Genomic DNA, 16,879 nt, shown 5'->3' with positions numbered 1-16,879 from the left:
CTTTGTTTTCTTTTACCCCATTCTGCACTGATCAAAATATGTTTAAAAAAAAAAGAACTTTATTCTAATTCTTAACTTAAAAAAAAATCACTCACAACATAGAACTTTTACAGCATAAACTTCTCCTTATTGTCCGATAAAATCTTGGCGGACTGCTTCGCGTCCAGGAACAAAGTGGACACTTCCTCAACGTCTGATTGACAAATGTTGGAGCGTCCGTTTATTTTTGCCGTCAGGTGGGCGGGTGTTAACAATTGGACCGCATACCTAAACAAGAATTAAAAAGAACTTATTAAGTAATTAATAGTGCCCCTATGCATGTCAAAAACAACGAAATAAATAGGGGTGCACGTCAAGGCGATACCATATCCCCAAAATTATTCACCTTTCAAGCTAGAAAATGCATTTTAAACGACTGGCTTTCTAATAATCAGGATGTATCTGTTTTCAAAATGACGGGCTATAATTTTTATGTGAAAAACAGAGATGGTAGAGGAGGCGATGTGGGTGCCTATGTTAAAGATCATTTAGATGTAGACTTAATTACCCTCGATTTCTTAATAACTGAAGAACTTGAATATATCTTTCTAAAAATAAAGCTAAAATCTTCTACTGCCAATGGTAACTTTTATTATTATTATTATACTCTTTAGAAAGATTTTGATAACATTTTATCTGAAGTTGTTACAAATTTTGATGTGGTATTATGTAACTGTACTTTAATGTAGTTTTTTTTTATTTTAATTTACTGTTTTGGCTCATATAATCTTGTATAGATATTTAACGAACCAACTCGCATAACTCACAATTCAAGCAAGCTTATACAGGGTGTTCATTTAAACTTCCCACCACGGATTTATCGAAAACCACTGTTTAAAAAAAAAACGCCAAAATACGTCAAAAGGTTTGTCAAGGGGGACAACTTTCTAACCTAAAATTACTTCACCCCCTTTCACCTACTGCCCCCCAGGTTCGTCCCCTAAAAATTTTAAATGGCAAGGGGTCGAGTAATAAATCGAGTAATAAATAGCTTGTTTAAAAGGTCTTTCGAAGTCTTTTATTTTGACGTTTGATTTTTTTAAATCGGTCGATTCGTTTTCGAGAAAATTTAAAAAAATCTTTGTTTATCTTAATTTGTTCAGATTGAAAACAAAAACATGAAAATATCAGTTTTTATTTCAATAAGTGTTCAAAATGTTGCCCGTTTTTGGCCAAACAATGATATAGGCGATGTTCAAATTCCTGATGGACATTTTTTAAAAACATGTTGCGGGATATCATGGGAGCTGTCGATGATGCGTTGACGAAGTTCATCCAAACTTTCAGGTTGGGGAATAAACAATAGATTTCAAATAACCCCATAGAAAAAAGTCTAACGGCGTTATATCAGGAGATCTAGCAGGCCATTCTATAGGCCTCCTTCGCCCTATCCATTTATCTGGAAACTCGTCGTCTAGCCATTGACGAACGGGCAGAACATAGTGAGCAGGAGCGCCGTCATGCTGGAAATATATTTCAGCCTCATCAAGTATAGGGTTTCCATCATCATCGATTTGGTTTTCAATGGATTGAGTGATAATCGGGTTGATGGTATTTTCCCACATATCCAAATAAATGTCTCCATTTAAATTTCCGTTAATAAATAATGGTCAAATCACTTTATTTCCTAAAATCCTGCCCATACATTAATTTTTTGAGGGTACTGGATATGCCCTTCTACAAATGCATGAGGATTTTCATTGCTCCAATATCTACAGTTATGCTTATTAACAAATCCATTTAGATAAAATGTCCATTCATCGCTGAAGCAGATATTCTTTACATGAATAGTATTATCATTAATCGCTTCAGTCATTTTTTCACAAAACTCAACTCGCCTATCGAAATCGTCTTCGGTTAACTCTTGCAATATTTTCATTTTGAATGGATGAAATTTATAAAGTTTGGTAACTGTGTGAACAGAGCCTAATGAAATACCAGTGGCAGTTAATGTTTGCGTAATGAAGTATTAGGATTTATTCCAAAATGACCCGAAACTTCAACTTGAGCGGTTCATCCAAAATTCGCCGATGATCACGTTTTTTATTTGCAACAGATCCAGTTTCAGTAAACTTAGTAACAAGGTCCAAAACATACTTAAGCGAAGTTATCTTCTTCGGATGTCTGGTGTTAAACGTGACGGCAGTTTGCCGAGCAGATTGATTTTGGGCATCATAAATTAGAATAATTTCCACTCTTTCGGCTAGTGTGTAAACCATTTTGGAAGTAAAATCATCAATTCAACAAATAAATTTTTACTATTCCAAGACTGTCACAAATGTAACTGACGGCAAAATAAATTCTTTATTTTCCTTAGCAACTATAACTAACTAAGCAGGTATAACAAATAAATACAGTTCGCCCAGGATACCTGTGTTGATGAAAAGAATGCGGAAAAAAATTCAGGTTGTTATTTAGTTTTTTTCACGTCTAATCTTCGGAATTGCTGTTTATGTTGGTAGTTTCCGTTTTAAATTATAAACGAATTGTAGATTTCGCAAACCCTAACGGGCAACATTTTGAACACTTATTGAAATAAAAACTGATATTTTTATGTTTTTGTTTTCTATCTGAACAAATTAAGATAAACAAAGAATTTTCTAATTTTCTCGAAAACGAATCGATCGATTTAAAAAAGACCTTTTAAACAAACTATTACTCGATACCCCTTGCTATTTAAAATTTTTAAGGGGATGACCCTGGGGGGGCAGAGGGTGAAGTAATTTTAGGTTAGAAAGTTGTCCCCTTGACAAACCTTTTGACGTATTTCGGCGTTTTTTTTTTTAAACAGTGCTTTTCGATAAACCCTGTAGATCTAATTTTAATTAGTGATACCACATTAGTTACATCCTCTGGTACACTCTCTGCCGATACAATCTCTTATCACAGACTCGTTTTTGTTGACTCAAATCTAAAATCGAATAAACCTGCATCAAAACTTCGTATTGTTGTTTTAAATAATGTTTTGTCCGATCTCTACAATTTGCCTTGAACGGACATTGTTTATGAGAGTAATATAGACAAAAAATTACTTCTTTTTACTGATTTTTTAAATACACTTTTTGATATTCATGCTCCCTTTAAAGAATCTAGAGTGACAAAACCTCATGCTCCGGGATTAACAGAAAATTTGAAGACCGTCATGAAGGGGAGCGAGATAATGCCTTACAAAAATTTAAGCGTACTAAAGAACCTTAAGATTGGGACCGATGCAAAGAGCCGCGTAATTTTACAGTTTCTGTACTGAGATCTGAAAAAAAGACCTATCTCAATTTTATTTCTGGACAGAAAATTGGAATTTTTCTCAATTTTAACAACAGATCTAATGACTGTGACGAAACTATAAAATTTGATGAAAATAACAAATTCAGCGCATCGACAAAATGTATACTTTCCATGTATTCTATAGAAGATGCTCATAAAAGTATTCAAAACATGAAAACTAATGCTTGTGGCACAGATAAAATCACGTCAACTATGTTAAAATATTGCAGTCCATTTGTTGATCTTTACATTTGTTGGTTGCATAGAACAAAATTATATTCCTCAAAGTTGGGATACTGCAATAAGAATACCTTTACCAAAATCGAAAAAACCAGATACCCTTAATGATTTGCGCATTATAGCAATTTTACCTACCATTTCTAAAATAATGAAGGAAATTTTATACAGCCAGATGTACTCATATTTAAATCATAACGGTATGATCTCAATTGCAAAACGAGTTTCGTACGGGGTATTCCGCATCCTGCGCCTTGGCTGTGGTAACTGATGATATAATTGAGGCATTGGATCATGGACTTAAAAGTATTCTTATACTCTTAGATTACTCCAAGGCGTTTGACAGTATAAATCATCGACTCTTGTTAACAAAGCTTAGATATTACGGTTTTGCTGTCAACTCGCTGCATCCTATTTTTCAAACATGTCACAAAAAGTGTTTGTTAAAGGACTCAAATTCCCTCTTGTGAATTAAGATTTGCATGATTTTTGGTTCGTCATTACAGCATGTTGATCTTCGTAAACTTTTTTTAAGCCTTGTCTAGACTTGAAATGTACAAATTTCGGTTTTTGTAAAGCTTCTGAAATTTTTTTTACATCTTTTATGTACTTGAATTCATTTCTTGTATGTTCCACACTTTTAAACTAATTTTCAAATTTGTCATTATGTTCGTCATTTGTCATTTATCTTCCAAGTACGTAATTTTTGACTTCCCAAAGATTCAACATATTGATTCCTTTACAGGGTTTTCAATTCAAATTCATTTATTGCTCTTTTGATTACATAAGTAATATAAGTTTAGAAGTAATATAGTTTTAGAGTAGTCTTCAATCTATTTGAGGTCGTTTTTATATGTCTTGCAGGGACTGGAATCTGGTTGTCATTTTGCTTTCCTGACGATATCCTTTCTTTTCGGTCCGTTTGAGCGTAATATTGTATGTCTCCCAGGCACTTTTTACGTATCCAGGAAAATAAAATATATTGTTTTCAGAATTCTGGAATCTTTATTTACTCTGAAGTCACTTCTTATTTTCCAGGAATTGAACATTTTTCGCGTTCATTGTCCAGGCTTTCGGAACAGTTTACTTAAGCCGTCGAGTCATTCAACGTAATTTTTGGACTTCACTGGATGTTTTCCAGGCTCTGTTTGTAATTGTCTGTGCTTCCAGGAATTTGAGGTCGTTTTTGCAGAAACTGGAAAAAGGTTTTAAGAAGTTTTTACGTGCCAAGGAAAATAAAATATCTTTTGACGTTTTCAGGATGCCGAAGTAATTTTTGAAAAACCTATCCAGCAATTGAGGATCATTTTTTTTGTTTTCGCAACTTTTGGATTTTTTTTACATCTTCCGGGATGTCGACATTTTTCGCGTTTATTGCCCCAGCTTTTGGAATAGTTTTCTTAAGTCTTCTAAGAATTTTACGCTTATTTTGTTCAGTTGTTTTACAGGCTTCTGCAGAAGTGTTGTTATATCTTCTAGGAATTTTAATTAAGTTTCTATTTTATTCCAGACATTTAAAATTTTCACAAAGTGACTTTTTTCTGTTCAGTTTTTATTCTCCATATTTTCAAGCTTCCAAAGTCATTTTTTGTTCTATCGTTTGGTTTTAAGGGAAAATGATTTACTGGAAGTACAAATCAACCTTTGTCTCTTCAACTTCGTGACCAGACGCAACTAAACCCACTCCTATTTTACGATAAAAATGTTCGATATATTAAAAAAAAACACTAACCTCAAAGTAGCCTTAACTCCAACTTCACCCAAAGCAGTAATGGCTTCATCGTCAATCTCCAAACCTTCAGTTTTCGCCCTCAGCCTTAAAATTTGTTCCATATCGGGCCGTTCATAAGGAACCGTCCTAATTATTAATAACCGGTCTAGGAGATCCAATGGAATGCCGTGTGGTGAATAAATATCATCTGTACCTGTAATAGGAAATATTTCCTCAATGTTTAAGTACTTTATTGTATAAAGAGCTCATTATGTTCCCATTTACACAAACAAAACTAAAATATACTATATGATCAATAATACAGCCGGATTCAGTTCATAAAACGTGCAAAAGAGTACAAAAATCATTTAATACAAGCCATGAGGTTTTTATAAATATTTTTTCAAATTTAAATACCTTTGAAATTTATCCCAAATGAAACCATATGTACATCATAACCGATCACAATCAAATTCTTCAAGATAGTAATATGCCTTGTCCAAGAGTAATTTTTTAACTTGCTTATTGAAGCACATAGCACTCTTAAGTTTTTGACTTCCAGAGGCTAAACATTTTAATTCCTTCAACAGAATTTTTTGATAAGCCAGTTCTTGGAATGGGAAATCCCAAGTTATTACTATTAAATCTTGTTGTGCTTGCTGCATTATCAAAACTTAGTTTATATTTTTTCTGGACCATATCCATTGTCATAAGAATGAAAAATGTAGGTAATAGTAAGGATTTTCTCCCAAATAAACAGGGCACTGCAGTGCTCTCTAGGACCGATCCTACACAAATACCGCAAAGGCCCTTTTTGGAGAATAAAGACTGTTTCAAGCATATATAAGCAACAAAGGATCAAGATCCTATTTTGCGCAAAAAGATGCCGACAAGATACACAACACCTCACTCAAAGGGCTTTAATTGCTCTGTTTTGTAGAACAAACACCGTATTAAAGAGATAGTGGGAACATGATCCCCAGAAACAAATCCCATAGCGAAGATGTGACTCCACAAGGGTATGATAAGCATATTCTGCAATGTAAACATCTAAGTTCTTATAAATTATTCTAAGGGCATAGCAACCTGATGACACCCTACTGCACGCTCTAATTATCCTGAAATTTGAGTCTGCAATCAATTGTGAATCGGCTCCTTATTGATAGTGACAGAATTCATTGAACATTTGAAACTTAACAGATTTGTTTTCGACGTATTAAAACAAAGTCGATTTGCATTGCACCATTCCCTAATCATAAGCAAGTCAGCATTCAGAAACATTTTCAGTTGGTCAATGTGTTTTCCATGCCAAATGATGGTAGTGTCATCTGCAAACATAGTAACCCTACCCTTTATGGGGAGCAATAGGTACAAGGTATTGGCCCGTTTCTTCTTTATGTTAAGGTCGTTAACATCGTAACTTATTTAACGACCTTAACATAAAGAAGAAACGGTCCAGTACAGAACCTTGGGGAACCAGGTAGTAGCCTGTATTTCTTCAGAGCAATGACCACTAAAATTAACCCTTTGGACACGAACCGATAGATAGGAGCTGAACCAACCCAAAGAAGATCCTCTAAAATCATATCTCTCCATCTTCCACAATAGTATTCTATGATCCACAGTCAAAAACCTTGGATATGTCACCGAACACTGCTGCAGCAACTTCACCAGAATTAAGCGTGCTATAAAGAAATTAAAGAAGATCAAAAATAGCATCACCCGTGCTCTTGGCCATTTGAAACCTTTGTTAAATCTCTCCAAAAAAAATATCATTCTCACCTTCACCAATCTTTCAACAATCTTAGATATGGTAGGGAGAAGAGCGATTGGTCTAAAATTAGAAGGATTGCTGCAGTTTCCTCCCTTATGAACCGGAACAATAATTGCTTGTTTAAGGTTATCGGGAAAGATTCATTTAATGAATCTACAAATGCCTAAAAGGCATTGGGTGGTAATGCCGAGAATATCCTTAAAGAGACATGATCCCACCCTGCTGATGTTTTATTTTTAATCCAAAATATTAGGATTAAAAATGTCTCCACCACATTTACACATCTCATATAATCGTGAGCTGTATATCTACTAAAAACATCCTGGGTGAGTTCAGAAGCAATGTTACAGTAGTAAGAGTTCAGTGTGTCTGCATGTAAATTAGAATTCAATTCGAGAGTTGTACAGTTTTTCAATATTACAATATTGTTCAACAATATTGTTAACGAGCTTCTTTTCATTTGGCGACTCATGAATTCTTCTACGATAATACAAAGCTTTAGAAAGAGCAATAGTGTTCCTGTAAATCCTCCTATTTTAATATTGCATCATATATATTTTTCTTCTTGAAATGAAAACTGAATAACACTTATATTCCTTATGGGAAAATTGTTGTCATAAAAGTAGACCAATTTTTTGTTAAAATGACCCAAAGGGTCAGGTGCTTCAGTTATTGATTCCTATTCAGTTTTCTGGCATTGATGTAAAAAGCTGTTCAAGTTCGATTCCTCTATAATCCCTATTTTTCTTCTGTTTTTTTAATCTTTTCTTTCAATTTAAGTGTTACAGATGCAACTATAGCCTCATAGTCAGATAGGCCAGAAGGCACTATGTTCCATTTAAATTCATAATTTTCATAGAAATTTAAGCAAAAATAGTCAACTAAAGTGTTTGTAGGAGCAGTAATACAGGTAGGAACATTGAAAAGGAGTTTAAAATTAAGATCTTTAAACATATCTTTTAAAATTTGTGTGTGTACTGAATTTTTTTCTTTGTGTGTGACTGTATCTTTTATTATGTCAATTTGTGTGAGTGTAAAATTACATTTGCTTTATCACAATGCGGAACCGGTAACAATTAAAAATAGAAGTTGGCATTAAGACTTGAATTTTGTTATTATGGTTTCAGTTAGTTCATTTTACTTCTGAATTGTTTTTGAACTTTCTGAATTTTCTTTGAACTCCAACAGATTTACTTACCTCTAATTAAGCATCTGCCTCTATTAGTGGCAAAAATAACGATAGGAGCGATCGCACTTTCTAACGCCCTGTGCAAATAAGTAAAAGTCTCGATATCCAACATGTGCACCTCATCAATAAAAAGAACACCGGGGACCAACTCCGCTATACCTTGGTCAATGTATTTATCTACGACTTTGTTTATTTCCTTTCGCAGTTTATCGGTGATTTCTGTTTTTTTCGGCTTGAGCAGCTGACCCATCATCGAGAGTACGTCTTGGCCCCCTTGTGGTTTTGCATTGGCCGCGTCCAAGTCGTGTAACGTCACATCCTAGAAGTTACATGAAGTTGGATAATCATTTTTTTAAAATTTATTTTGGGTTAAAGATAAAGTAAAAGTATGCAAATATCAGAAGAGTTTCTTGAATAATCAAGACACCTTTCCTGTTCATATTCATCCAACTTTGTGAAGGTCTCCTAGAATGAGAGATCTAACTACTTTTGATCTTTATTATGCCACAAAATAGTAGTACAGCCGCAAACTGAACCATTGCGTGGATTCTATGAACAGAACACAGAGTGGTACTCAGAACACTTAAGGTGAGGCAATTCTTGAAGGAGATTAGATGGTTGCAACCACTGAAACATTTCAACTATTTCAGAGCAACCCCTTAAATGTGTAACAATCAATTTGACAGCATTATCCATACAATTGAAAGTTTGGAAGAAAAATCACAAAAAAAAACTGCCTCATTTTAATAGACAGATAGCACATTTTATTAGGTTAAAAATTAGACAATTTATACAGGGTGTTACATAAAGGTATGTAATAATTTAAAAGGGACATTCCTGGACCGATTTTAAGTCGACAAGTTCATATAAACATGGGTCCTAAAATGCTTAGTTTTTAAGATACAGGGTGTTAAAGTTTAATTTTTTTTTCGTTTTTAATAAATTTTTCAAATATGGTTTAAAATATTGAATTGAATTTTGGCACAGGATATTATGGCATAAAAACACATTTTTAGATGTTCACCTACTTTTTTTAGCAACCAGTGGCGTAGCTATGATGAATTTTTAATACAATTTTACAAAAAAATACTACGCCATTGACTTACGAAAAAAATTATGATTTTATCTTAATTATCAATCAATTATAAACAAAAAATTCATCCATGGCTTTTGCTGTAAATCTTACCGTTTGGGTGTAATCGTTAATTAAAAAAACATCTTTTATGCATAAAATGCATCTTTAAAAATTATGGAAATAAATCAAGTTAGCTTTGCTCGTTGCCAGAAATTGTTTTTTGTTGTTTTAAACAATATGACACTTGCGTTAGTGATTATTCTTGACAGTTTGTTTTTAGTACCCTTTGGATCTTAAAACGTGAATTGTTAAAAAAATGTAGATTATTCTAATTTGGAAATGACGCAAATTCATTTCCTTTATGGACTTGCCAATGGTAATGCTATGGAGGCGCGCCGTTTGTATCAAGAAAGGTATCCTAATCGCGCTGTCCCAGATAGAAGAATATTTATAAACATTCATCGTCGTCTGGCTGAATCTGGGAGTTTTAAGGCTAATTCTGCCGAGGGAAGGCCCCGTACAGTTAGGACACCGGCAGTTGAAGAGGCTGTCCTACATGCAGTCGAAGAGGATCCGACCACAAGTACACGAAAAATTGGTATGGCATTGAACATCTGCTACAAGACGGTATGGGAAATTTTAAGGAATTCTTTGTTATATCCTTTTCACATACAAAGGGTTCAGGCATTGCTTCTTAGAGATTATGAACCGCGTACGCAATTTTGTAGATGGTATCTCCAAAAAGTAACACAAAATCCTCAATTTGGTGCGAATATCTTGTTTACGAACGAAGCTAATTTCTCCAGAAATGTAATAATCAATTTCCATAACAATCATTACTAGGCTCAAGAAAACCATCATGCGATTACAGAGACACATTTTCAGGAACAATTTTCAATAAACGTTTGGATCGGTATCGTATCCGATCATTTAATTGGACCATCTTTTTTATCAGGACATCTTAACGGACAGAATTATTGTAATTTTCTCCAAAATGATTTGCCTTTGCTTCTCGAAGATGTTCCTCTTCAGTTACAGCAACAACTTTGGTTTATGCATGATGGTGCTCCAGCCCACTTTAGCATATTGGCTCATGAGCATTTAAATAGCGTCTACCGAAATAAATGGATAGGCCGTGGAGAACCACAGTTTTGGCCACCTAGATCACCTGACTTAAATAGCCTAGATTTTTTTTGTAGGGACATTTAAAAACATTGGTTTATCAGACACCAATTGTGACATTAGAATAAATAAAACTTTAACACCCTGTATCTTAAAAACTAATCATTTTAGGACTCATGTTTATATGAACTTTTCGACTTAAAATCGGTCCAGGAATGTCCCTTTTAAATTATGACATACCTTCAAGTAACACCCTGTATATAGCAAGTCTTTCAAGAACTTTGGAGAGAGTAGGCAAAAACAGATATAAGCCCAGTCTAACAACTATATACTTTGATATAAGGTTGATTACAAGGTCAAAGACAAAAAAGAACAAATCTTTTTAGACATTTCAAAAATACTCACTTACCTGTACAACTTCCTTTTTCTTATGCACATCGCCTTTAGGCAACGGCACATACTCCTCAGCCTCTAAATCGAACTCCGTGGCATAAGCATCAGAGCGACCTTGACGTTTGACAGCTCCACTAGTGGCCTCTATGTAAATGACATCTCCTACTTCCACTTTTTCTTTCTGTAAAGCCTCATAAATGCTCGGATCCAGCTTAAGCTGTTTGCTTCCCTTTGCTGTTCTAAGGCCTATTATTACATGACTCACTGTTTTTCCATAGCCTAAAAAACAATAAATATGCATGAACAAAACAAAAAATGCAATAAAATTTAACGTAACTTACCACCAGCAGGATTTTCAGTTTCCACCGGAGTAAGTTCACTAACTTCGCCCTCATATACCTCTTTAGTTTCCCTTATTCTTAAACCGATGGCTCGTCTGAAATTCTCCATAAGAACTTCAGTTTTCTTGATTTCAGAGCTGTATACTTCAGAGCCAACCATAGGACAAAACGGCACCTAAATTAAAATATGCGCTAGGAAATTATAATCATTTTAAGCTCTTTAATACCTTATTTCCAAGCTCTTGGGCTATGGCCAAGGCAATGGCCGTTTTACCCGTGCCAGGGGGACCAGCTAGTAGTACAGCTCTGCCAGCCATTTTTTTGCTTCTGATCATATCTACCACCACTCCAGCGGCCTAAGAAAAAACTAATCATAAGTAAAGTGTAACTTATTGGATAATTACTGCAATATGACTGACAAAAAGGGGAGCATTTTGACATAATATTGGACCTGTTTTGTTCCTTTTGTATGTAAATGATATTGGCAAACTAGACAAAACTGGTTTAAAAGTGTTTCATTAGTTGCTGATGATGCTACAATTATGTGGAATGACACCAATGACCACTTTTTAAGAGAATATTAACAACACTTATAAATTAAAAAATGGTGTGATTCAAATAAATTATGTCTTAACATTTCAAAGGCCAACATTATGTCTTTTAAGTGTAATCTGAGTACAGTTTACTTGAATAAAAATAATTTAGAATAGTTAAATAATTTATGACATGGACCACCTGTAAGCAAATTTTCGGGGTTACATATTGATAATAAACACACAAATTTCAATACTATATTTCACTGATACAGAAAAAATATAAAGCTCAATAGTTAAGCATTTGTCTAATTATGCCACTAGGCTTCCATTACCTGGTCACAGGTGCCTGATTCCATCATTTATGGACCTCATTTATACAGTCATTTACCTGTTAGCATTAGACAGATTTCTAATGGAAGAAGATTAAAAGAGAAATTAAAAAAAGCTTTTTGTGAGAGCCTATTATTATTTTAGTGAAAGATTTTAACGTGATTATTGTGACTTTATAAATGTCCTTTTATGTAAATGTATGTAAAAATATATTTATTGCCAAAGTACAGTTTCCAATAAATAATACAATATAATATAAAATAAATAAATAAAGTTAAAGGATGTTTTAGATACCAATAAACATAAAAGTTAAGCCTCCCTTCAGATAAATTTAAAAAAAAGTATTTGTAATTATATGGGGTGTTAATATTAAAAATGTGTTTATTTTTTTGTGTTAATGACACACTGTCACAAGTCTTATATAAAAGGTTAAAACTTATCCAATAACATTTAAGTAAAATTGTTATTTCACCAAAAAGAGTCATACAAATTTGTTCTAATGCTATCTTAATAAATATTGTTGATAGCATATCTTGTTCTACAATTTTTCAATACTTTATTTTAAAGGAGTATTGACTAGTTTTAACTACAAGTCGGTAAAGCTCATATGTGCAAAACAGCTTTCAAACATGACTGATTAGTGTGCAGGAATGTGAAAAATGGAATTTACATGCCTTAAATTAATGATATATAAAGAACTTCTTGAAATTAAGAATTGCATCAGGTAAAAAGGAGTATTAGTATTTAGGGTCCAATATTATCTTCAGCTTTTTTAAATGATGTTGGACAATGTTTTTTTGATAGTAATTACCTTTGGTATCATCAGATTTTCAGACATTACAGTCAGATATTTCTAAATTTGTATATTATAGCAGTTTAAATAAATTATTTATTAATCTAAAAAAATGTCACTGTACTATACTTTTCTCAAAGAAATCAGCGCAAGTACAGAACAAATGAGATGTTTAGCTTGACGAAAGTTAAAAGTATGTGGAATGTATTATGGATTTGGGTGTAACCTTAGATTCCAGGTTGTTGTATGACTTACATCAAGAGAATTATGTTCAAAGAGGGATTAAACATGTAAGATTTATATCTGGAGTAACTACCAGTTTAAGTAATATTAAATCATTCATTTTATTATATAATTCCTTGACCAGGCCTATCCTTGAGTATGCAACAGTTGTTTGGTTTCTGATGTATCATAAATATATTGATCAGCTGGAAAGTGTATAATGTAAGTTTGTAAATATAATTAATTTTAGATTTAATCGACCTAGGCGTTTTCCTAGTTACAGCGAAAACCCATTTTACAGTATGGAGCCTTTAGGAAAATATAGATATTTTTTTGATCTAATTTTTATACAAAGGATTATTAATAATCATATTGACTCCTCTTTCTGTTTAGAAAACTTATGTATTAGTACATACTAGCCCTTACATTTTGCATAACATGCCCATCATGCCTACTTTTAATATTTCCAGGTACTTTTTCAAACTCTTCATCGATGTGCTAGAAATTTTAATACTGATTCTTTGATGTTATTAATGTATTTAGGCAACATATAAATCAAATATTTATTAATACATTTCACAGTAGGTATGTGTTTGTACAAGTCAAGATATAGTAAGTCTAGTGGGTAGAAATAAATATAAAACAGTACAAATTTAAATTCTTAGACATTAAAATCTAAACACAATTCATCTAAATATAACAAACAGAACACCTTTAAAAGAACAAACTTTTATACATAATCATCAGTCAAAGAAACTTAAAATTGCTTTCCAAGTATTGCTCCAAAGAATAAAAGCCACCACTTACCAAATATAATTTAATTTTCCTAAAAAGTATCTTTGCAGGTTACAATTTCCGAACAACCTTCTCTTTAAATCTGCCTATCCCAAAAAGTGAGGAGATTAAGTCCTCTATTGTGTATGGGGGCAGAAGGCTTTTTAACCACCTACCTACCCCTTTATATAAGGCTAATAAATTGTGAAAAATGTTTTAGGCAAAATATAAAGAAACTTAAAAGTTCTAATATAAAGAAACTTATACTTGCTAAAGCATTTTATTCTCTAGATGAGTTTTTAAATACAACTTTTTGACAGTGAAGAGTTTCTTCTAGAGTAGACTTCTTACTACCTTTTCTTTGGGTGTGTTCTATATTCTATGTATGTAAGAATTGTTAACATTTTTATATTTTTGTAAAAGATTATGCTGTCAACTGTTTTTAAGGTTTTATATAATGCTTTGTTAACAACAGATTATGTTAGAGATGGAGTTAGAGACCTCCATATAATTATATTTCGTTTGTCGAACTATAATTCGTAGTTCGTCTATATAGTCGATTATATTTCGATTGTTGTCAACGAAGTACTGTTGACAACAATCCCTATACCCCAGCCCAACCATAGCATTGATACATCTATTCTGAAGCTTAAAGATTTCCTGTGCATGGCTAGAATGGTCTCTGCTCAGAATTGCATAGCACATATTTGCAGAAAAGTAATTATGGTAGCCAGACAAAATAGCAGACAAGGATGTAGTCTGCCTGATGATATAGATGTTCTTTCCATGTTAATTTATCATCTAAAATATAAGGCAATTTTATGCTTAGCTTTTATTAGTTCCATTACTTTCCTTTCCTTTTGAGGTAACCATAGCATTATTATATGTTCTTATTACTTTGTACTTCGATCTAGTGTTGGGTTGCTATTTAGCAGTCTGCTACTTTTTAATTGCTATTTGGTTTAGTAGCAACTGCTATGAGTTTAAGAATCGCTGCTATTAAAATAGCAACTGAATTTTACGCAGGCAACTCGGCAGCTGATTGTCTGGTGTCTTGTTGGTTGCAGCGGCGTTTATGGTGCGGCGTCGGCGATAGCGTTATCGGAAAGAAGTCGGCTTCTAATCGTTGATTGAATAATAGGAATTGATAGAAATAGAAGGAATTGATTGAAAGATTGAATAATCCTATTATTCAATCAACGTTTTAATATTTTAAAAATTAAGGAATAAAAATAAAGGCTTTTAGCGATGTTTCTTTGTCCACTCGGTCTGTTTATAGTTTATAATAATTGTTCCTTTTGCAAATTCGCTCATGGCTTTTTACAGTATTTCACAGTTTAAAATTTAACAGTTTAAAGTTTACACAGTTTACAGCTAGGACTAGCTATGTACGACATGTACCTATCTAATAAAACTCAAATAGCACCTGCTATTAAATAGCAGCTATTTTCGACTGCTATTTTTGATTCGCATTAGCAAAAGCATTTGCTATACGAAAATAGCAGGTTTGTCCCAACACTACTTCGATCTTGATAAATTTCATATCTACTTTCATATTGACTGTTATTTGAGGATTTTAAATTAAGTCAAATGTTATAAACTCCTGTTAGTTGGGTTGTATTAATCTGTGCTTTGCATTTTTTGGATAGTTAACTCTATCTTTAATAAATAATCCCATACATAAACAAAGAAAAGTGAAATGATATAAGAGCCTTTAAAGGACTTTATACAGTAAAGTATTTTTTGAATTGAATGTGTTTTTTACAGTAAATCACCTGGACTGGTTAAAAAGATATTTTTCATGAAGTTAGTTGAGATTCAGGAAGGAGTCGGGAGGATGAGAGGGATCATTTCAATTTCAGTTAACCTAAGAGAGTATGCTTGTCACTAAGTGAAAACTGTTAATTCACGTAACTGATACACATTTATAGATACCCAGTAATATAATACCGATAAAATCGGTTTAATTGTAACAAAAAACGTACTTCTCTGGCTTGTTCCTGGCCCACCAAACCTGCCGCTTGTTGAATGGCAAAACCGCTTTCGTCCAGACCCAATCCTTTGATGTGGCTGTGGGCGCTAATCCGCTGGGTTTTCACCGTACTTTTCACTTCTTCTACCTTCATTTTTATACCGTAAGACCTTAATAATCGTTAAACTTTCCTTCGGGAAAATCGAGGAAATTGACTAAACTGCTAGATGCACGTTGCTTTGGCAACAAACATTTTTTCCCGGTTTGACATTTGACAATAGTGCTGAGCGATGCTTATCGGTGTTTTGAAACATCGATAAACAACTCTTGATCGATATTCGATGTTGATGAAAAAACAGAATATTGATTGATAATTAAAATTCTAAATTTTCTTAATAAAGAAATAAATTTAATATACCGATTTTAAAATACAAACAGAGCAAGAAAAATGAGTACCAGTTCCTAACCCAACTTCTAACGTCTTTAAAAATATTAGGCTTTCGTTAGTGAGTTTCCTGGTGTATTTTTCATTTTTGGATTTGTATTTCTATGCACTATCCAGACCCAGACTATTCGCTTAGTTTCAATTTCTGAAGTGTTTATTATTTAATTTTGATTAAGTCGGTCAACCGATGTTTATAAGGTATCGATTTTACCTTTCGATGTCAGCATCAATAGTCAACATCGACGTTTCATTGCGATGTCCCAGCAGTATTTGACAATAATGACGTAAGTGTTCCAACGTCGCTAAGTTCGTGGAAAGACAAGCTAAGGTTATATTTACATAATTAACATTTCTCTATAGGAGATAATGCCTTACCGAATTTTAATTTATTGCTTATAAATTAAAGAGATTAAAGAGACGCTTAATTTTTCCAACTTTTCGATTTCAACTTTATAAACTTTCTTGCCAATTTAAAATAACCAGTAGGAACATGCGGTTCTTATACATCGTAATTTTTCTTTAAATCATTAAATGTCCGTCGTACCATTCAATAGCATAGATTTTTAGGTTATGTTTACACATTATTTAATTAAAATTTATTTATAAGAAATAATGCTTTATCACATTTTAATTTATTTTTTATTAACTCAAGCCGCGGTACA

At 33.1% G+C, this 16,879-nt stretch overlaps 1 protein-coding gene across 1 annotated transcript; it reads right to left on the bottom strand.

Moving 5' to 3' along the window:
• Positions 1-41: 41 nt before the first annotated feature.
• Positions 42-16,030, bottom strand: LOC126742116 (ruvB-like helicase 1). The gene is made up of 7 exons (XM_050448672.1): positions 15,786-16,030; positions 11,373-11,501; positions 11,146-11,320; positions 10,821-11,083; positions 8,224-8,533; positions 5,273-5,465; positions 42-267 (listed from the first exon to the last, which is right to left on the bottom strand). The coding sequence occupies exons 1-7, from the start codon at positions 15,924-15,926 to the stop codon at positions 108-110; spliced, it is 1,371 nt and encodes a 456-aa protein (XP_050304629.1). The 5' UTR covers positions 15,927-16,030; the 3' UTR covers positions 42-107.
• Positions 16,031-16,879: the final 849 nt, after the last annotated feature.

This window comes from Anthonomus grandis, chromosome 11 (assembly GCF_022605725.1).
Source record: "Anthonomus grandis grandis chromosome 11, icAntGran1.3, whole genome shotgun sequence".
In the NCBI taxonomy this organism is placed as follows: domain Eukaryota; kingdom Metazoa; phylum Arthropoda; class Insecta; order Coleoptera; family Curculionidae; genus Anthonomus; species Anthonomus grandis.
Note: the sequence above shows the minus strand (reverse complement) of the source record. Positions and strands in the feature narration are given on the sequence as shown.

Bases quoted from the DNA above. Each gene is read 5' to 3' on its own strand.
- LOC126742116 (XM_050448672.1), bottom strand. From the start codon at position 15,926: ATGAAGGTAGAAGAAGTGAAAAGTACGGTGAAAACCCAGCGGATTAGC. The intron at 5,466-8,223 runs GTAAGTAAATCT...TTCCTATTACAG, and splicing joins AGGCAGATGCTTAATTAGAG to GTACAGATGATATTTATTCA. The intron at 268-5,272 runs GTTAGTGTTTTT...ATTCTTGTTTAG, and splicing joins GGAGTTAAGGCTACTTTGAG to GTATGCGGTCCAATTGTTAA.